The sequence below is a fragment of the Lissotriton vulgaris genome, chromosome 4_1 (assembly GCF_964263255.1).
Source record: "Lissotriton vulgaris chromosome 4_1, aLisVul1.2, whole genome shotgun sequence".
NCBI classification, from domain to species: domain Eukaryota; kingdom Metazoa; phylum Chordata; class Amphibia; order Caudata; family Salamandridae; genus Lissotriton; species Lissotriton vulgaris.
Window position 1 is genome coordinate 2015127922 of NC_141691.1, and position 21252 is coordinate 2015149173.

The 21252-nt window shown below is 48.0% G+C and overlaps 1 protein-coding gene across 7 annotated transcripts in view; it reads right to left on the minus strand.

The window, feature by feature from the left end:
- Positions 1–21252, minus strand: part of LOC147724882 (alanine aminotransferase 2) — a 1140553-nt gene that overhangs the window by 35621 nt on the left and 1083680 nt on the right. For all 7 annotated transcript variants that reach the window (XM_086966412.1, XM_086966408.1, XM_086966411.1 and 4 more), the window contains 3 exons: positions 9822–9958; positions 7776–7950; positions 814–969 (listed from right to left, as the gene is read on the minus strand). In XM_086966412.1, the coding sequence (XP_086822538.1) occupies positions 814–969; positions 7776–7950; positions 9822–9958 (468 nt within the window). The remainder of the gene's footprint in view (positions 1–813; positions 970–7775; positions 7951–9821; positions 9959–21252) is intronic.

Below are 21252 nucleotides of genomic sequence, written 5' to 3' on the forward strand. Positions count from 1 at the left end.
GTTCAACTCCCTTCAACATAAACAAGGTGACCTTGAATGATCCTCTGTATTGTGGGCGAGCCCAGATCAATACAAAATTAATTAAGCCTCCTTAGAACACTTGGTGAGGCAACTTCTTCAGAGCATCACCACAAACTCAGCACAGCATCCTCTGACCACTGAGAGCCCAGCTCCATCAATCATCACAAGAAGTGTGCTGAACCGCTCTCTTACATCTGATTGAGACCATCCTTAGGCAATGCTACCACGCAGTTACTGAAGTATCCTCAGAACACTTAGTGAGCACAGCTCCTCCTTAGACCACCACAAATCTACTGAATAATCCACTGAATACCGAGTGAACCAGGCTCCAGCCAAAAGATCTCAAACTCTATGAACACTGAGTGAATTCTGCTCCAACCAAGAGATCACAAACTCACTTGACTCCTCTGAACACTGAGTGAGTCCTGTTCTGGCCAAAAGATCTCAAACTTACTAAAGAATGCTCTGAACAATAAGTGAACCCTTTTCTATTCGAAAAAATCGTGAACTTGCTGATGAATCCTCCAACAGCAGCATCCTGACATTCACTGATTCCATCTCTAATGATTATTTTCTGTGTCATCCCTGCAGCTGTAGCATCCTGTGAACATTTATTGTCCCCAACGCTAGCAGTCCAACATTTTAATACGCTGTATCCAGAGGACAGTCCTGTGACACAGCGTTGACACTCTACAGGTGTCTATCAAAGCAGGACAAATGTGATGGTCCCTTTCCTGTGCCAAACACATGCTGTCAGAACCCATGAATGTTTCTATCAAAGTAGTTCCTTACCTCTGCCAACTTCACAGCCTTCTCTGGGATTTCAATCTTGGGGAAAGAGTACATCGCTCCCTGGACCGGGTTGCATCGGATTCCGGGTGCCTTATTCAGGATTTCCTCCGTCAGTGAGGCCTTCTCTGCCAGGTTACTTAAAACTGTCTTCCTCTCCTGCAGAGTGGAATGACAAAGCACAGACTCAATCATGGCGTTATTAGATATATCTTGCATCCGCATCGTTAAGTTTATCACACACAAAGCACTGAAGACAAGATGCTCCTCAGTCCCACTGGTAGGAGTGATCAGAAGACATGGAGAATCTTGCACTAGACAGTGGATCTGTAATCAGATTCCTCAAACTTTAGGTTGTAGAGACCAGTTTTTATATAATAATGTTTAACTTTACTGGTGAAAGATGAGTCTTTGGAGCCCCAATAAATCCTTCACACTATGGAATGGGAGGAGTGTCATTCAACAACTCTAAAATGTGGGAGATAATGAAAGGACTATCACTCAATAACTCTGGAATATAAAAACTAACAATGGGACTATCACTCAATGAGCAGTGAATAGAGTCACCTTGGCCGCCTTCTTCGCCCTGTGTTCAGTCAAGGAAATCGCTCAATTCCTTCCTGTTGATCTGTTAAGGACAATTATTATTGGCCTGGTTCTATCTAGTATGGACTATTGTAACAGTCTGTACCAGAATCTACCAAGATAATCATTGAATAAACTTGACATCCTACAAAACGCAGCAGCTCATATTCTGGCGACGGTCCCTAGAAACGGATCAGCCTCCCAAGCCCTAAAAAACTGCATTGGCTCCTAGTAGAAAAACGGATTGACTTTAAAGACCTATGTACGACCAATAAAGCTCTCCATGACCTCATCCCTGATTATCTGAAAAAATAGATTTAGATGGTACCACCCAGGAATAAATCTTTGCTCCTGCTCAGCAAGACATCTGGTCGTCCCCACCTACAGACTCTCCACCGGGGGAGCCAGGAGCCTGGTGTGTTGTATAGTCCGGAACTGGTACCAGTTACCGTTGGAGGTAAAAATGGCCCCCTCTTTACTGAAGTTCAGGAAGGACTTAAAGACTTGGCTTTTCAGGCATAATTAGTATCCCCATTTTTCTCTCCTTTTTATTATTTCATCTGCTTTTTTGAGCAGCGCCAAGATGCCCTCGGGCATTTGTGTGCGTTTTATCAATATTAAAATCAAAGCAAATTAAATTCAAATCATGACTTTGGAACATGATTGAGCTAATGAAAGATTTACCAATCATTGACTCAGGAACATGAGTGAGCTAATGAGAAGAATATCATTTGGTGACTGAGAAATATGTGTGAGATAGTTAATGGAATATCATTCAATCACTCGGGCACATGAGTGAGTCCCTGAGATCAATATCATTCAATTTCATGGGAATATGAGTGAGCTAATGGGGAGGCTGGGGAGTTCCAGACTTAAAATCTTATTATTGGGCGGCGGCTCTACAGAATATGATTGGTTTGTTGGGAGGGGAGGGATCAGAGGAGTGGAGCAAATTTGGATCACTAGCAATCTATGGATTAACTCTGGGAATGGAAGCGAAGGATGTTCTGCTGAAATTCACAGAGGCCAGCTATTATAAGAGGACAAAGTTTAAGACGATAATAGCAGCATATGAAATCTGGAAAAGCTTCGCTAAAAAAATTGGCCTAGGAAAATATAATCCATATACGAGACTTTCATATAATCCAACCCTCCCACAAGATATCTTCTTGGGACCTATATTTGCAGAGTGGGAAAACAGGGGAATTAGAACTATAGGGGATATAAAGGGCGATCAGGGGATTTTCCAATTCAAAGATCTACAAGTTAGATTTAACCTAGAAACTAGGCAATTTTTTAAATATCTCCAAATTAGGAGTTTTCTCCTAAACAAAAAAGGAGGCGTTCTGGGATTCAGGCGTAACGCAATTATGGAGATAATTCAAGGGGGGCAAGATTGCACAATCAAAAGATTATATGCTGAACTGATAAAAGCAAAACAGGACGACCACCAAAAATGGAGCGAAAAATGGAAGGACAATCTTAAAATTAGCTTTGAAAGTTTTGGTATCTCTTTAGAAAAGGGTTATTCCTTGTTATGTTCAGCACCATTACAGGCGCAACATTATAAAACACTTTATCATTTATATTATACACCCGCTAAAATAGCACAATGGGGAGGTACAGTGGGCATTACGTGCTATAGGTGTGGAAGTTTGGATGCTGATTTACAACATGTATTTGCCTTATGTCCTCATCTAGATCTACTAAAAAAAGATATTGAATGTTTCATAAACAAAATTTTAGGAACTGAAATCGTATTAACCCCTGGAACCATTCTACTAGGAGTCAATGATGAGGATGTACGACCTTTTTGTGGGAGGGAATTTTTATTTGTTGCAATGTCTGTTATGAGATTATGTATAGCCTCTGCATGGATAGACCCCATACCACCTACCTTTCACAAATGGCTGGCTAAATTATTAATAACATACAACGTGGAGAAAGAGATATATGCAAGGAAGGGAAAAAGGGGAAGGAAGCTAGGTAGGATAATATGGGATCCTATAACACGGTGGAAAGATGAATAACAGTATAAAATCGAGGCCTGTCTACAACTTGGCTGAATAAGGTTCATATATGAGATATAATTGGTTATGCTGATTATAAGGGGAGATATCTATTTGATTGTGTGGAAAGATTAGGAAAGGAGAACTCTGTGCGATTATATTATTTAGGTTACACAATCTGGAAGAATACTCTGATTCAAGTTATCTTACTTCTGTGTTTGAACTGCATGTTGCTTTCTCTATCTCGCCTGTTGATGGTTTACTGATTGTTTTTTCTTTCTTAATGTCCTGCATTCATTTTTTTTCTTTTTTTTTGTATTAATGATGCCGTGCCTTGTATATAATTGCAAAATATCTTAATAAAAATATTTTTAAAAAAATAAAATAAAATCAAAGCAAATTAAATTCAAATCATGACTTTGGAACATGAGTGAGCTAATGAAAGATTTACCAATCATTGACTCAGGAACATGAGTGAGCTAATGAGAAGAATATCATTTGGTGACTGAGAAATATGTGTGAGATAGTTAATGGAATATCATTCAATCACTCGGGCACATGAGTGAGTCCCTGAGATCAATATCATTCAATTTCATGGGAATATGAGTGAGCTAATGAGAGGAATATCAGTGAGGGGAAACATCCAGAAGCCCGCGGCTAGAGCCACGCATTCCAGAAGCCTGCAAGCGTAACCACGGTTGCCTGAACAACGCATTTGCCTAAACCACCCATATGCGTGATTAAGGCAGATGCTCTCTAGTGTTCGAGCTAAAGGGGAGATGTACTTTGGACTCCCTCATGACCATCACCTACCCAGCCGGACTTTGGGCAAACTCTCCCACGTCTCTCCTTACATTATCTCGCCCCTCTCCCTTCCCCCAACCCTCACCCCTCTCCACTCTTTCCAGCTTCAGACCTTTGCCCTCACCTGCCCTTGGTCCCCACCCTGTTTTTCTGTGATCTTCTTCCCCCGCCACTTGAGACCGAACTATTTTGTCTGATGCCCGATGGAGCTACCTGGTTTAGCTGAAGGGGAGACGGGCCGTGGATTCCCTCCTTGGACGTCACCTACCCAGTCGGTCTTTAGACAGACTTCCTTTCGTCTCTCCTGTTGTCTCTTCCCTCGTCCTCCCTGTCTCACCTCCCCTTCCACCGCCACTACTTTTCTCTCTCCTTTCTCTCCTCTCCTAATGTATTGCTTATTTTTTGACGTAATGTGTAATTGTTGATCTTTTTCTGTTACATTGTTGAACCTTATGTAAAGCACTCTGATACCTTCGGGTCTAGCCAGCGCTATATAAAACTCTTTAAATAAATGGGCGGTGACTCTAAATAGGAACAGAAGCTTTGGAACAGGAACTGGACACAGACAGGTAAGTGGGGTTGGGGCAGGTCTGATGGTCGCTTTCGGGGGGCAGTGTCAAGTTTTTAGGGCTCATGGAGGGGGGAGTCAGGGTACTTTTAAGGAGGCGTCAAGTTTTTAGGACTCCAGGCAGGAGAAAGGGGCTGGGGTAGGTTTATGGCTGGGTTTGGAGTAGTATTTAAGGAATGGGGTATTTTTAGGACTCAGGGCAGGGAGGGGATTTGTAATTTAGGTCTTACAGTGGGTGTCAGGTAGGGGGTTTATAATTTAGGGCTTAGGGTGGGGGATGCGGGTCAGAGTAGTGGCAAACTTAGCCACGCATATATCCTTACCATTCATTTCTTTACCACGAAATTGCGCTGTAAGGGCATACGTCATGAAGGAATGCGTGGACAAGTCGCATGAGTGGGTCGGGTTGCATAGTAGAGGCACATATGGTTAAGCTTTGCGTGCCTCTATCATACAACCATTAGTGAAAGGCTCCTGACCATGAGTGAGCTAAAGAATAACTTAGCAATGTAAAGTAAGCTAATAAGAGCAACGTCATTGAGTGCCAGAGGAATATGAGGCGAGCTAAGGAGCAGGTCATTCGCTTGATGATTCAAGGAGGTGTGTTCAGAGCAGTCATTGGATGGCTGAGGAATATGAAGTGAGTGAACACCAATGAATGACTAACATGAGACCGTCTTGGGAGGGAATGTCACTGATGGAAATACATTGAGGTAACAAGAGGGGCCGCAAAGGGATGACTCGGGTTGTCGAGAGGACGTCATTGTAATAGGTGAGGTTAAAGGTCTCGAGAAGCAGAGATGACTCAACTTGTGAGGATGTCATCGACCTCAGGAAGTAGGAAGAATGTGACTGGATAAAACCAGAGAGAGGTTGATGAGGTCATCTCAATATTATGGCTTAACGTGGTACAGTCTATTGACGCAGTCATTCCACAGCCACTCTCATTTTCCACTATCCACATAAGAAGTGATGTCACGAAAGGTGGCTTGCACCAACAGACTCATTGCTTCCCCTCGCTCACCCCTTAGATGCGATTGCATCAGAGAAGCCAGCAGGTGAGCAGCATTCTGAATGAGCTCCGATTTTGCCCCAGAGAGGCCAAAGAGTGAATGTGTGGCTCCATTTGCTCCAGTTATCGAGTTCTTGGTAAAAATAAGTGGGGGGACGCCATCCACCGGCATGGTACCCTGACTCGAGCCCTGGCTAGTCTTCCCCTTGAGTCTAATTTTCACAATGATACATAAACAAGTTCTTCAGAACAGGAACCCGGATGATTCAAACCAAAAGAAAAACAAGCATTTTTAATGCAATAGGTCTTGCCTTTGCGAAAGTTTGAGCTATTGGCATTGTAAATGACAGTGCCGTTCATTTATGTGTATTGAAAACCTGTAAGCGGTGCGTAAACATACACTTTGCACTTATAGTCTTTGCTTACGAGAAGCATGGCTGGCAGTAAAAGAGGCGCAGTTACTGCCAGCCTCCCTTCAATAGGGTTGCTAGCGGAGCATGCAAATAAATTGGGGGGCGGGGGGGGGGGGGGGGTTCCTGAAACCCCGACAACATGGCAGCTAAGGAGGCAAGCCCAAATTTGTTGGGTCCCCGAGACCCCCACAGCAGGACAGCTAAGGAGGAAAAGTAGTAATTAGTGGGGTCACAGAGACTTTCTGCACATGACCTGGGTATGCCCCGGCGTAGCCAGCTACTGGGTACAGGGGCAATTAACACGTATCAAGGCGATCAGGGTGGAAGGGATGGTACAGATGTGCCTGCTATGTATCCTCAAGGAGCCCTTTTTGATATTGTGCAACCAATTTCTATAAACTGCGCCTTTGCTTTTCGTATATACTTCTAAAATCTCAACGAAAAAAGTAATTCCCAGTACCTAACACCATTTGGGTTGACAATATCTGGAAAATCTGACCTTTTTCAATATAGACAAACATATTTTCCCCAACATTTTATAGAATCTCTACTTCCCCTATATTTTGCTGGGGTCAAGAAGCATACACAAATATATTAAACCTCAGGCAATCAGGTGGGAAAGGTTAGTGTTCTGAATTTTCAGTGACTGTGTAACTTTACCGCGTGCCCCGGCACAGTGAGAGGCGAGGGAGAGGAAGGCATTGGTGACGAGGCGGGCAGGATGTGCTGCACGCGAGGGACAGCCTCGATTTCCACAGAGAAGAAATTGAAGACATTCTTATCTCCGCAGCGCTGCGATGGCTGTGCGCGTGCAGGCTGAGACTGAAGGGACTTTGTAGATCACCACTAACAGAAGGGAAAATCCCACAGAAGCGAAAAAACACAAAATATAGAGGAAAGATTGTGTAAAAAAAATGATATCTCCCTCCACAGAAAAGGTAGCTCCTTCATTTGGATCCGAAGCAGACAATTATAATTCAGAGAAAAACAAGCGCTCACAGGCTCCTGTTGGCTTTTCGCTTTCTTAGTATGAAACTGATATATCTTGCGACCACTTTAAGGGAGTCTGGTTACTGGGAGAAGTGTTTCCGAGGATGTGAACTGTAAGGCATCAGAGCGCCAGAGTGAATTGGAGGCAGGGAGATCTACTAACAGAGAGGAGGAGAGCACAAGCATGGGAGGGAAAGACAGACAAGCGCTCGCCAGACAGACTCTTTTGGAGCCGTCCCACTTGGACAGACTCAGCCTGACTTCCTGCTGGCGTAAAAAAAGGTTTATTATCTTCTTAATGGGGCATTTGTTTCGCCCCATAAAGAAGATAACAAAACTTTTACGCCAGCAGTAAGTCGGGTAGTCCGTCCAAGTGGGACGGCTCTAAAAGAGAAAAGTGTACGTCAAAGGATGCTCTTTTCCAATGGCTGGCCACTGTTTACCCTAAACTGTGACGCCAGCCAATGGAAAAGAGGGGCGGGGCTTAAGCCCGCTAGTGAAATCTACCCAAAAACATAAGATCTCGCAAGCGAGACTGCACATGCACAGCCTATGCTAGCCGAGACCTAACAATGACAACTTACAGCAACAAACTGTTCGTACGAGGGGTCTCCTGGCTGAGGCGGGTTCATGATGACGTCAAGAAGAGCCTGGCCTATGGCTGGCGGGCAGAGGCGCACGGACACCAGCTTAGTGAGCTGTTGCTTCACTTCCGGGTCCATGTTGATGACCTCCATGTAACCACCACGGAATCCACACCTAGGAGACACCGAGAGAGAGACAGGTTTAAGAAGAAATCTGTCAGCACTGAAGAGTATAGGATAAAAAAATCAAGTTATCATAATCTTCACTCCTTATATCTTTAGACACCAGGAAGGGCCCTGGGCAACGAGCTCTAGACATTTGTAAATAAATATTAGCACATGCATCAGATATAATCCACTCGAACCCATGGAGGAAAAAGCATCACAACAGGTTTTACCTTTGCAAATTTGAAAAGGGAAATGGGGAAAAAGATTGAATGCAAAGCGGTTTTCTGTGAAAATAATTACTCCCTGGAGAACAGCGCGAGTTTTCTTTCACCGAGGAATGTGACATTAAATCATTTTAAAAATTGATAACCTTTTCTTACATTTTTTCAAAACGCTAAATAACTCGTAAAACTTAAAAAAACACAAATTTTACTTTAAAAAAATATATAATTTTTTATTGAATTTTAATAAAGTGTAATCATAAACATTGTACCTGCAACCATCTTGGTAGTACGCATAATTATTCTGTACAATGGTTATACATGGACAGGATGTCTCACGCCCATATCTTTTTCTGTTCCCTTACACACGGTCTGTGCAGCGCACTATTCGATGTCCCCCCTCTCATCTGTGACTACGCTAGGTGCATGGACATTAAGGCGTTCCTCAATTCTATTAATCATACCACCTCACTTCTAAGGGTCTTCATCTACCTTCTTATCTTTTTTTGGTCTGTTTCATTTGTTGGGTGACTGCGACCACCCATTACAATATATCCTTCTTCCACAGCTCCATCTAGGGGTTGGGGGTGGCGGGGTGTGATGCCACCCAATTCTGCATTCAGGAATCGCAAAATCAAGCACCAACATGCATTTTCCATTTTTTCCTCTTCTATTCCATGAGGATACCTAGCAGGCACATCTGTACCATCCCTTTCACCCTGATCGCCTTGATACGTGTTAATTGCCCCTATACCCCGTAGCGTGCCATGGCGGGGCATACCATGGTCATGTGCAGAAAGTCTCAGCGACCCCACAAATTACTGCTTGCCCGTTATCTGCCCTGCTGTGAGGGTCTCGGAGACCCTACCAATTTGGGCTTGCCTCCTTAGCTGCCATGTTGTGGGGGTCTCAGTGCCCCCCCCCCCCCCCATTTTTTTTGTGTGCTCCGCTAGCAACCCTATTGCAGCGTCTGTGGCCTAATTGGCCACTTATCACCAGGAGGGCTTGCTCTTCACCTGTCCAGTCACACGCCCTGGTACTCTAGGAACTATAAAACAACCCACTATCAGGGCCAGAGATAAGCATGGGTAAGGTGGGCAGCTGCCCAGGGCCCCGCACCAGTGTGTCACAGTTAGGCCATTGTGACACACACCTCCTCTTGTGCCCTCTGCCAATTCATCTGAAAGATAGAGGTCTCACTACAATTGGACCCACAGAGGGGTCCCCTCCCGGAGCCTTGCAGACCTGGTGAAGGGAGGCGAAGCTTGGAGTGGGGGCTCCTGGTCCCAGGTGCAAGTAGCCCTCCTGCTGGCTGCCTATTCAGAGGCCCACTGGATGTCCAGCAGTTTAGCTCCATCCCAGTGATAACCCTCTCAGAGGATGAGCAACTCTCACACCTTCATCCCTTTCTGACCTGTAAAAGGGGTGAGAAAGAGGGTCTGCAGCCCAGGAGGGGTCTGCACAAACAGCTTATGGAGCAGGGTCATCTATTGAGATGCAAACAGCCCTGATTGTGTCACCTTGTATACAAATTATAGGGGCCGCCCTCATTCCTGTTTTCCCCGGGAACCCAAATATCCTAGAACCGTCACTGCCCACAGCGTGTCGTCCAATGGCGCTCGAACCTGGAAGTGCTGTTTTACCAGCAGGCACTTACTCTCCCATGAAGCCCTTGGAGATAGAGTGGAAGGACGCCAGTTCCAGGCTGTTGGAGTACTTGGGGCCCATCTCGAATAGCACCTTCTTGAAGGAGTGGAAGGCACAGCCCTGAGCGTAGACGTTGTCCTGGTACACCTGGAAGATACAGACAGGAAGGTGCCAATCACCAGATGCATTATTCATATGAATACAACTAGGCCTCCGGCCCAATCCCTGCTCTGGGTATAATTCTCTGACATGCCAGAACCTACTCTCCACTTTCTGCAATACCAAAATGCTCTGTACAAATTTGTCCTGGAGCAGAGATCATTTGCATACACATGCCACGCCCACCACCCCCTATCTTGCAGTCATGCAAACTGTGAAACTCATTAGCAAGACTGGACGGGCCGTACCAGGAATCGGGCGTTTTCCCGGGAAGCTGAAAGGTTGGGGGGCCTCTTTGGTTACTGGGGGCTGGTTTTGTAGCGGTGCTGCAGTTTAAAAGCACTGCAGAATTCATTGCATATTCAACAGTTTTCAGGCAACAATAAAAGTGTCAAGATAACTGGTAATTAATGTACCTACCGGAGAGAGGGCCTGATTCACAGAACTAACTTAAGACAAAATACTAAACTTACTCCCATTTTGGTATTCACAGAAGGCACTTACTCATTTTGGTATTCACAGAAGTTAGGAGTCCTACCTTTAAGACTCCTAAATGCCTTCTGTGAATACCGAAAGTCTTAAAGTTAGGAATTTTCTCTGTTTAAGAGTAGTAAAGTAAGGACTCCTAACTTTAGGACTCCTTAACTGAGAAAAATCCTAACTTTAAGGCTTTCGGTATTCACAGAAGGCATTTAGGAGTCCTAAAGTTAGGAGTCCTAACTTCTGTTATGTTATGTTATTTAAAATTTATAAAGCGCACATACGCCCAGGAGCTTCTTGGCGCTGGAGAGAGATAAAAAAAACATAACAAAGGATGTACCAGCAAGAGTCTCTATTTCAAATAGGCCTGTGTGAAAAGGTGGGTCTTGAATGCCTTTCTAAAAGCAAGGAGATCCTTGCTCTGTCTGAGGGCCAAAAGGCAATGAATTCCACAAGGTGGCTGCTAAAAAGTGAAAACAGCTCCCTCCCTGTCGTTTCTTCTTAAAGCGTGGTACCTCAAGTAAGTCTTTATGGGCTGATCTCAAGCTGCGTAAGGGGATGTATCTTCCAATCAGCTGCCTGATGAACAGGGGGCCCTTACCTTGCAGTGCCTTGAAAATGATGCACCCGGCTTTGAATTCGGCTCTTTGAGCCACAGGTAGCCAGTGCAAAGTCTCTAAACCTGGTTTTATCGATTCCCATTTGGGCACCTTGCAGATCAGTCTAGCGGCTTGATTCTGCAGGTACTGCAATCTTCTAAGTTGACCTACAGGTAGGCCAAGGTAGAGGCTGTTTGAGAAATCAATGTGGGAGAGGACTAGGGCCATGACCACCTGAATTAGGGCAGTATGGGTAAGGAGGTGTGCGATTTTCCTAATTTTCTTTAGTTGAAAAAATCCAGAGGATACCACAGTTCCAATCTGGGATTTTAAAGTAAGGTCCTCATTGATGGTCACTCCAGGCTTTTTACTGTTTGTGATTTTTTAGGGGGGAGACCCATGTCAGAAGGCCAAAAATTAGGGCTCCAGCTGATTTCGCTCTTACCGGGCAAAATCAGCTCGGTTTTCCCTGGGTTTAATTTGAGGTGATTTAAAGACATCCAGCTCTGAATTAAGGTCATGGTTGCCTGAAAATCCTCCACAGCATTAGGTGAATTGAGTATGAAGACTAGCTGCAAGTCATCTGCATAATTATATACAGTGACTTTGTGCTCTCTTAAAGCAAAGAGAAGGGGCCGCATATACAAATGAAATAATAAGGGAGATAACGACGAGCCTTGAGGGACCCCACAAAAAGAATTGATTTTAGGAGCTGAAAAGGATCCTATGCAGACAGACTGAGTGCGTTCAGATATGAACGATTTCAGCCAGGCCAAGGCAGAATCTCTGAGGCCGGCCTGTTCGACACGGTTGACCAGAATGGAATAGTCAACTGTGCCGAATGCTGCGGACAGATCAAGAAGCACCAGTGCTTGGTGAAGATTTTTGTCGGCATTGGACCTCAAGGTGTTCTGAACTGCCAGTATTACTGCCTCGGTAGAATGACCAGGCCGAAATCCCGCTTGGTTAGGTTGTAGATAGCCCGATTCTTCCACAAAGTTTGAGAGGCAGTTGGTGACATGAGCCTCCAAAATTTTGGATAAAAAGGGCAGCAGGGATATAGGCCGATAATTTGTGAGGTCCAAAGGGTCAATACCAGGTTTCTTAGTGAGGGGTATCAATAAGGCTTGCTTGAAACTGCTGGGGACTGTCCCTGATATGAGAGAGTTGTTAAGCAAGGGTATCATACTATTAGGGATGGCCCGGCCAATTTCCCTCATAATTTAAGGGGGACAAACATCCATGGGGGAGCCTGATTTGACTCTAGACAGTAACTCTAAAAAAACTTTCAAATCAATGGGAGGAAAAGAGTGTAATGTTAAAGGATTAAAAAAGATATCATCCACAGGGGCGCAAACTGGAAGTGTGGATATGTTCTGTTTAATCAGTAAAATCTTTTCGCTGAAGAAATCATTCAAGGAGTTGCAGAGTGTTTGTGAAGGAACTACCGGAGGAGAGGTTCTGTCATCATTACATAAGTCGTTCACTATCCTGAAAATTTCTTTCGACTTGTTGGTAGAGTTTAAAATTTTAGTAGAGAAATAAGCAGTCTTATGATTATGTAGAATTTTTTGGTATTCTTCCTGGCTAGGCAGTAGATAGCCCTAGCTTGAGGGCAGTACTGAGAGCGCCATGCCCTTTCCTGTTGCCTCACTTCCAATTTTAATTTTTTTTTTACTCCGGTGTGAACCATTTATGTGCGTCCGAGCTCCTAGAGCTGCAAAGACGCGTAGGAGGGGCATAGATATTGATCGCTGAAGTTAGCCATTCTTTAAACCGGAGGTCAGCTACCTCCACATTAGTACTCTCTAGGGGAAGGGAAGTATTTAAAAAGTTTAAGAAAGCTGACATATCCATTGAAGTCCATTTCCTAGTGGTCTTACTGCTTTGTAGCTTGAATTGAATGGTTTTGTCTAACTGAAAAGAGAAGCTTATGCTGTAGTGGTCAGACCAGCAGCAGGGTTTTATAGCAATAGAAGATATTGGAAAGTTCGAGGACCAGATTTGATCAAGACTATGACCTTTCTGATGAGTCTCAGTATGAATATGTTGTATCAAATTGATGTCGTTAAAAAGGTCTTTCATCTCTGCTGCTTGAGGGTCTAGCAATGTGTTATCAAACCAAAAGTTTAGGTCCCCGACCAAAAGTAATTTAGAGTGGTTTGTAACCAGCGGAGCCAATAGCTCTGCTAGGGTTGAAGGAAATGTGGTCATCGTTTGAGGTGGACGATACAGTAGCACCAATGCAAGTGTTCCATTAGGAGTGTCTAATTTAGCAACTATATTTTCTGTGTTGGGCAAAGGCAAGGATGTTAGTTGTCTAAGTTGGTGTTTTTTGTTAACAATGATGGCCACTCCTCCCCCAATTTTCCCTCCCGGACGTATTGCTGATAAGATGTAATAGTCTGCTGGTAGGGCAGCTAAAATGTCCGGTAGTGAGTCCGGGGTGAGCCAAGTTTCGGTCAGTAACAACATATCAGGTTGTGTGTCCGTTAATAGCAGGAAAATGTCTGTCTGATGTTTAATCATGGAACGAGTGTTTAAATAGATGCACCTAAAAGTACAGGTTGCGCTGGGTGTGGTAGTGAGCACCGCATACTTGGGAGCGGGGTTGGCAGTAAGGTTGGCGGGGTTATTTATACCCAAGCGAGATATTCGTTTTGTCGTGTTGTGAGGAACGGGAGGACACATCATAGTAGTTGGTCGTAACACTTGTAAATCAGCGGATGTGTATGTATAGGAGCTAGCAGTATCCTTAGCCCCTAGTCCCGGACGCTCGCGGATGAGCGCAGACTAGCTTGACTCTAGCGCGACTCCGGCGCGCCTCCGTCGCGCCCGCTGCGCTCGTCCGCTGCGCTCCCTCCAACACATCACGTTTTATGTGAAGGAGCCTTGAGCAACTGGACCGCTGCCTCAGGTCCCAGTGCTCTCTGACTCCTCCCAATATGGCGCCCGCTCTCACCACCAGACCGGCACCAGGAGCCGCGGTAGATGAGCCGCCCTCCACTCAATCGGCAGAGGAGCCGCGGTGGACCGGGGCAGAGGGGCTGCTGACTGAAGGTAAGAAAAAGGTGGAGCTAGTAATCAGCAGCACTGCATGCCTTAAACATTAAAATACTCCTTCAGCATTTAAGAAAATCTCAAATTAAAATACCGAATGAGTAAGTGCCTTCTGTGAATACCAAAATGAGTAAGTGCCTTCTGTGAATACCAAAATGGTTGTAAGTTTAGGATTTTGTCTTAAGTCAGTTCTGTGAATCGGGCCCAGAGATCGGAGTTTTGTCCAGCAGCAGGTTTGCCTCATCTAAGGTAGCGCAAAGGGTTAATATGCCTGCTGCAAGGAACGTGTACCATGCAGAACACAGAACAGTATTTTATGTGCATAGCTCAGTGGGTTACAGTTTTTTGCCACGGAGATCCTTTTATCACTATGCAGTTCATAAGTTGCAATTGTAATCTAGGTTAGAAAGTTATAATTTTGTGGTCCAATCTTTCATTATCTTAATTTTGCTAAAAAGGGTTTGTTTGGGTAGAAATAAATTCTTATTTGCAAAGTAAACCCTAACCACTGTGTTGAGTTCTAAATCCTGAGTTAGTGCTTCTACAGACCAAACCCTCTTAAAAAATGTCTACTAGTATGCATGACATGTGAATCCTGCACGTTGTAGGCCCCTTTTCTCTTATGTACCATTTTCTATACACAGATTTACACACATACGATTCGTTCTCTCTGTATTTGTGTGTGATGTAAAATGCTCTGACACCCCACACTGGCATGAGTGGCGCTATAAAAACAAATCAAATACATGTGAGAGAGGGGCTATAGAGAGATGAGAGGGATTGTCGGAGGGTGATAGTGAGAGAATCATTGAAGAAACCCTGTAAAGATTGTGGTATCCTGGTGCACTGTAAGCTCATTGTCTACTATGCTTTAACAACGAATACAATTGAATACATAATGAAAGGTGTGTTGTAGAACGCACCATGTTTTCCCAAATTTTCTTGGGAGGAAAACAATACGAAGCCTCCTTGTAGTGGTCAGGCTCATTTGCTATGCACCTTTATCGGTGCTGGTCTGACAACATTTGCCGGGGTTGCTTCATGTTCCCAGTCATTCTTGCTCATGAGGTGGTATACAGAGCACTCAGCGACCAGGACACTGCGCACTGCACACAGCTGTGGACCCCCGGTGAGGTGTCTGAAACAAACCTACCGGCTCAGGAGTCATGCAATTAGGAGTGAGGGCTGCAAACCAGCGGGGTGGAGAGAGGGGTGCTGTAGGGTTAGGTTATAGCCAAAAGGTTGGACCTTCATTAAAACAATTGGCGACGATTGGAGAAACATTAATACAGCCCACCAAGGACGAAAAGCAGCAACTTGACGAATAGCGACTGTATATTTTATTGTTGATGAAGTTGGCTCGAACCAGCATTGTAAATCTTCCGACTGTGGTTCCTAGGAGCCAACGTGTAAGCAGGTGCTGTTAATATTGGTTTTCTTCGGTGAAAGTGAGGAGATTACCGTTACTGACTTTGTATTCATTATTTTGTTCAACAATGTCATTTTTGTGGATTTGATTATGAATTAATTGTACACTTTATAGCAATATACATTTTTCTTAAATCGAGGGAAACATGTTGTAGGGTGAATGTTCTTGCCAAGAGGTAGGAATGTTAGTGACGGGTTCTACAGAATGTTGCGATGGAATGCTGTGAGGCGGAGGCGGAGGCAGTCGGCGCTGAATGACGTCGTTTGAAGAGGTTGTGTACTGCGCTCTTCACTCGCGGGGTTTCCATCGATGTAATTGAATATATCAACTATGACATTCAACGCTTTTGCGTGCAGGACTTCATTACAACAAGGGGCCAACCGGAAGGGGCGGTGCCAGCGTTGTACTCAAGAAATCTCGACAGTACGTGCATGAAAGTGAGACCCAAAGCCCAAACACTCGCCCAGTTATATGGCTTGGATAGAAAACTAAGGGACGGCCCTATATCAAGCGCTTCAGTGCCCCACAAAGGGGTAGTACAAATGTTGTTATACGATACATTCTTATCGGTTCTAACCTTCACACTAAATAAAATCACATTTCCGATCTGGGAACTTGCGAATGAGGCAACGTACATGACTCGTTCATTCGACGTTGTAAACAAGTACAACTTCCATGAAAAGGAGCGTCCCTCAGTGTTCTTTTTTGCCAGGAGGCCCGTGGCTCACTTCCGCCACTGGCGCGCGCTGCCGGGCCCCGGGGGAAGCACAGTCGCAGACTAGTCTTCCCCCGGGTCTTTTGCGCAGGGATAGGACAGGCAGGCGAAGGAGAGAAGTTTAGGGGGTGGGTATAAGGCGCAGGGGAGGAAGGGAACTTCCTCTTCCTGCGCCTGGCACCATCGGGAGGGTAGCAAAAGGGAGCTTAGCGTAGGGTCGGTAAAAGTACAGTTTAGTTAGCGTTTACTTAGGGTTTTGGTTGTACAGTAGCGTCGAGGGCTGTTTCCACGGCAGCCGATCCTTGTCACGCCGGAAGCGTGAGTTGCAGCACAATGTCGGGCGTCTCGTCCGAGGAGGTCCGGGCTGCCTTGTTGTTGCTGTCCCGGGCTGGCAGGGAGGACTTGCTCCAACCAGGTGTGCTGGGGCAGGCGTGGTGAGGGCCACGAGGGGCACGCTCGCGGCCTCGGCAGGGGTGATGGCTGCGGTGATCGCATGTAAAGACGATGAGCCGGGCATGCGGTGGGGCGGAGGGGGGGCGGGGCGCCCAGAGACTCGGCGAGGGGCGGGAAGCACAAGAGCCTGCCCCCGCGAGTCTTCCCCCCCCCCCCGCTCGACTTCGTCCCAGGGGCATCTGGGGCAGCAGTGAGGGGCGCGGCCCCACCAGGCCAGCTGCTGCGGCTTGAGCAAGCGCCGAATGTTGTGGAGGGTGGGGTGGAGCATGGGGATAACCAGGTTGTGCCCCCTTTGCTGTCTGTGGGAGCTGGTGGGGAGGCAGGGGACTCCGTGAAGGGAGGCAGGCGGAGGACCTCTCATCTGGGAAGGGCTGGAAGGAGGGGGCTGGACTGTGGATGCTGGGCAATGGGATGATGCCCCCATTGACCTGTCCACCAGCTCCAGGGCGCCCACCCCTGCCCCGGCGGGGCGGGAGGCGGCCGGGGATCCAGTGGGTCAGCTGTCCCTGTTCCCTTGGGTGGTGGGGGAGGGTGGGTCCCGGGGCCTGTCCATGGGGTTTTTTTTCCCCCCAGGGGCCGAGTTTTTTGGCTACTGCCCGCCCCCGCCCCCACAGATCTGGGGCTCCCTCTCTTGGGAGGACAGGGCAAGGGAAGAGCGGATCCTAGAGCAGATCAGTGAGGTCAGATGGGCGGAGCAGACCAGGGCCAGAGTGGGGGCAGTGTGGGGTCATGAGATTGAGGGGCCTCCTACCCCGACCTCTGAGGAGAATCGGGAGGCCGAGCTGGAAGAGGCGCAGAGGCGAGTCAGGGCCAGGAAGGCCGTAGAGGACCCCCCCCCAGAGAGTGATGGCAGGTGTAGGGACGGCCAGGACGGCTTTATTTATTTATTTATTTATTTGTAGAGCGCGGCGAATACCCGTCGGCGTCTCGGGCTTTGAGGCCCGATGGTGCTGGCGCCCGCTCAGGCTGGAGCGACCTGAGGGACGGGAGGGGATCCAAGCCGGCGGCTGTCGGCAGAGTCCGGGGGTTCCTGGCGGGGCGCAAGACGGCTCCAAAACGCAGGACAGAAGCAGCAGGGCAGTCTGCGGCGGCTGTCCCTCCTCCGAGGGCTCGGGCTCCTGCGGCACGTGTAGAGTCTGGAATGCGTGCGCCTGGGGGTGTGCAGAAGGGTGTGAAGAGGGCAGTGAAAGAGGTGGTGAGTGCGCGTGTGGATCTGGAACCGGTGCTTGAGTTGGATTATGGTGATGAGTGATGAGCTGGAAGAAGGGGAGGTGCGGGATGACGCAGAGGGCTTAGGGGGCGCTGCGGACAACGGCGACATTGGTGTCTTACAGGCCCCGACGGCGACGAAGACCAAGGCCGGGACGGCGGCGGTCCAGGTGGCGGCGCCCAGATGACGGCCCAGGGAACGGACCACTGAACTCACAGGTGAGGGCCCCTGGTGGGCAGCCTGGGATGACTGTCCCTGAGGGGGGCGTAAGAAGACTTGCAGGTCGGTGGGTGTGGGGGATGGTTCGGTCCGGGAGTCGGGGAAGCAATCGGGCAGTCCACTGGAGGATGGTGAGAAGGTGGACGGTAAGTCGGTGACTACGGGGGTGCAGACGGACAAAGGGGATGGTAAGGAGGAGAAAGGGCTGAAAGTACCGAAAAAACTACCATATATGGATTTGGCGATGCCTTTGGGCTCGCATCTTTCTGAGAAACTCAGGGCACGGATTTGGAGGCACGAATTCGTGGATGTGTTTAAGTTGCTGCATAGGGAGGTGCAGGCTAAAGAGGGATGAAAGGATGAAGAGTGGGAGCTGACGAGGCGCCCCAGGGTGCCAGTGACGATGGAGAACTGGACATCAGAGTTTTTGATTTATGCCAGTATTTACTGCGAGAAGTATTTGGATAGGGCAATTGTATTGTTCAAGTTCATGGACATCATTCACAAGGCTCAGATGCAGTTCCGGGGCTTTGCCTGGTTGAGTTATGATGAGGAATTCAGGGCCCGGGTGAGTGCGAATCCGGAGAAGAGTTGGGGGGAAGTGGATCAGGAACTATGGGTACAGTGGATGGCGTCCACGCACTCCACCGCATCCACGCACGCAGCCAGCGGTTTGCCGGTAGTGTATCAGTCCTTTCCGCCGCGTCCCGCCCAAGGCGGGGGGAGGTGCGGTGCCCAACACCATCGTCTCAGGTCAGCCGAACAAGTCAGGGGGATATTCCACGGGGGCCTGTTGGAGCTACAATAGGGGGTACTGCTCCAGGTACCCCTGTAAGTTCAAGCATGAATGCTCGAAATGCGACGGGAAACATGCCCCCACCCAGTGCCTTACACTTGCCACTCCCTCAGAACAGTGGAGGAACGCCAAAGGGCGGGGCTACCCTAGACAGAAGGGCGCCTACACCGGTTAGTGTAGAGGCGATGGCCCCGTGTCTCTCGTGCTACCTGGATCAGGAGGCGGCGTCGCGGCTCTTCTGGGGTTTCACAGAGGGTTTTAGGGTGGGCTATCAAGGTCCCAGGGTGCACCGTTGGGCAGACAATTTGAGATCAGCTAAGGAATTGCCTAGTGTGGTGTCTGCCAAGTTGAGGAAGGAGGTTGAGGAAGGAAGGGTGGCTGGCCCGTTTACTGACTGGCCTTTAGATGATCTGATCATTTCTTCATTGGGGGTGGTGCCGAAGAAGGAGGAAGGTGAGTTCAGGATGATACACCATCTCTCGTGGCCGGAGGGCCGGTCAGTGAACGACTTCATTGCAGAGGAGGATTCTAGGGTGCTCTATGCGTCGGTGGACAATGCGATCCGTTTGGTGAGGGTATGTGGGTCGGGGGCTGAAATGGCGAAATGTGACATCAAGTCAGCCTTCCGTCTGCTGCCCATTCATCCGGCGGATTTCTCGCTCTTGGGAATGCAGTTTGGGGGTGCCATCTACGTGGACAAGGTTTTGCCCATGGGGTGCGCCATCTCCTGTGCTCTGTTTGAGCTATTTAGCACTTTCCTGCAGTGGGCCATGGTACGAGTCAGTGGGTGCCGTGAGGTCACTCACTACTTAGATGATTTCCTCTTCTTGGGGACGGCGGATTCCGGGGATTGCGGCAGGGCCCAGTCGCAATTCCAGGAGATGGCCCTCCATTATGGTGTGCCTCTGGCACCGGAAAAGACGGCTGGTCCCAGCTGTTGCCTGACGTTCCTGGGGATTGAGCTGGACTCGGTACAGTGGCTGGCGCGCCTCCCTGCGGCCAAGGTGGCGGAAATACTGGCATGTTTGGAATGGGCGATTGAAGAGAAGCGGATTCCTTTGCGAGCGGTTCAGAAACTCCTGGGTTTCCTCAACTTTGCGTGTAGAGTGGTGAGAGCATGGCTATGTCGGGGGCGGTACTCCCACATCACAGAGTCAGGGTTTCCATGGGGGTGCGAGCTGACTTGAGGACCTGTATTGCATTCCTGAAAGACTTCAATGGTGTGTCCCTGGAATTTGAGGAGAGGGCGGTCTGGCAAGCCAAATTTACTCTGACGCAGCTGGGTCAGCGGGGTTTGGTGTTTTCTGGGACGGAAGGTGGTGCGCTGAAAGCTGGCCTGCTCACTGGCTCAAACAGGGGAGGAGCATTGCTTTCTTGGAATTCTTCCCTTTACTGGTGGCACTGGAGGTGTGGGGGGAGGAATTTCGGAACAGGTCAGTGCTCTTCCACGTGGACAACATGACGGTGGTGGAGCTGGTGAATCATCAGAGAGCTAGGGACCTGAGAGTGCTGCGGCTGTTGCGGAGATTGCATGTTGGCTTGTCTGCGGCTGAATGTGGTGTTTCGGGTGAAGCATGTCCCTGGGGCGAATAATGACATTGCAGATGCTTTGTCTCGTTGGCAGTGGCAGCGGTTCCGGCACCTGGCACCGGGAGCGGATACATGCAAGACCGAGCTGCCGGACGGCATCTGGGCCTTGGGGGAGTGAGGATGATTGGCCTGGTGGAGAGTTCTGTTGCAGAGACCACAAGGAGGATGTATCGTCTGGCATGGTCTGAATTTGGTGCTTTCAAGGATTGGAGTCAGGATTATGGTATGGGTGACAAGTCTGCGGTGGAACAGGGAGTGAGAAGTTTTGTGCTGTGTTGTATTGACAATGGTTTGACTGCGGATACGATTTCCGGTAAATTGGCGGGGATCTCCTTTTACTGTGCTTTGTTTCTGGGTTTTGACCAGACTAAAGATGTGATTGTGAACAGGATGCTATGGGGTTGGGGCAGGGAATGTAGGAGTGGGGATGCAGGCTGCGGGAGGCGGTTACATTTGAGTTATTGGTCCGGCTGGTTGGGGTGTTGCCAGAATATTGCTACGACCTTTTTGAGGCTGGCCTCTTTCGTTTGTGTATGGTGTGGATGTTTTTTGGGGCGTTTAGGGTGTCTGAACTGTTAGGTACGAGGAGGATGGCTGGCAGGTTGTTTGAGGAGATTCGGGTGGATTGAGGTCGCCTGGGAATTTGGTTGCGGTGCTCGAAGACTGATCCGTTGGGCAGGGGTAAATGGGTGTGGCTGAATGAGACGGAGGGTGGGGCGGTATGCCCGGTG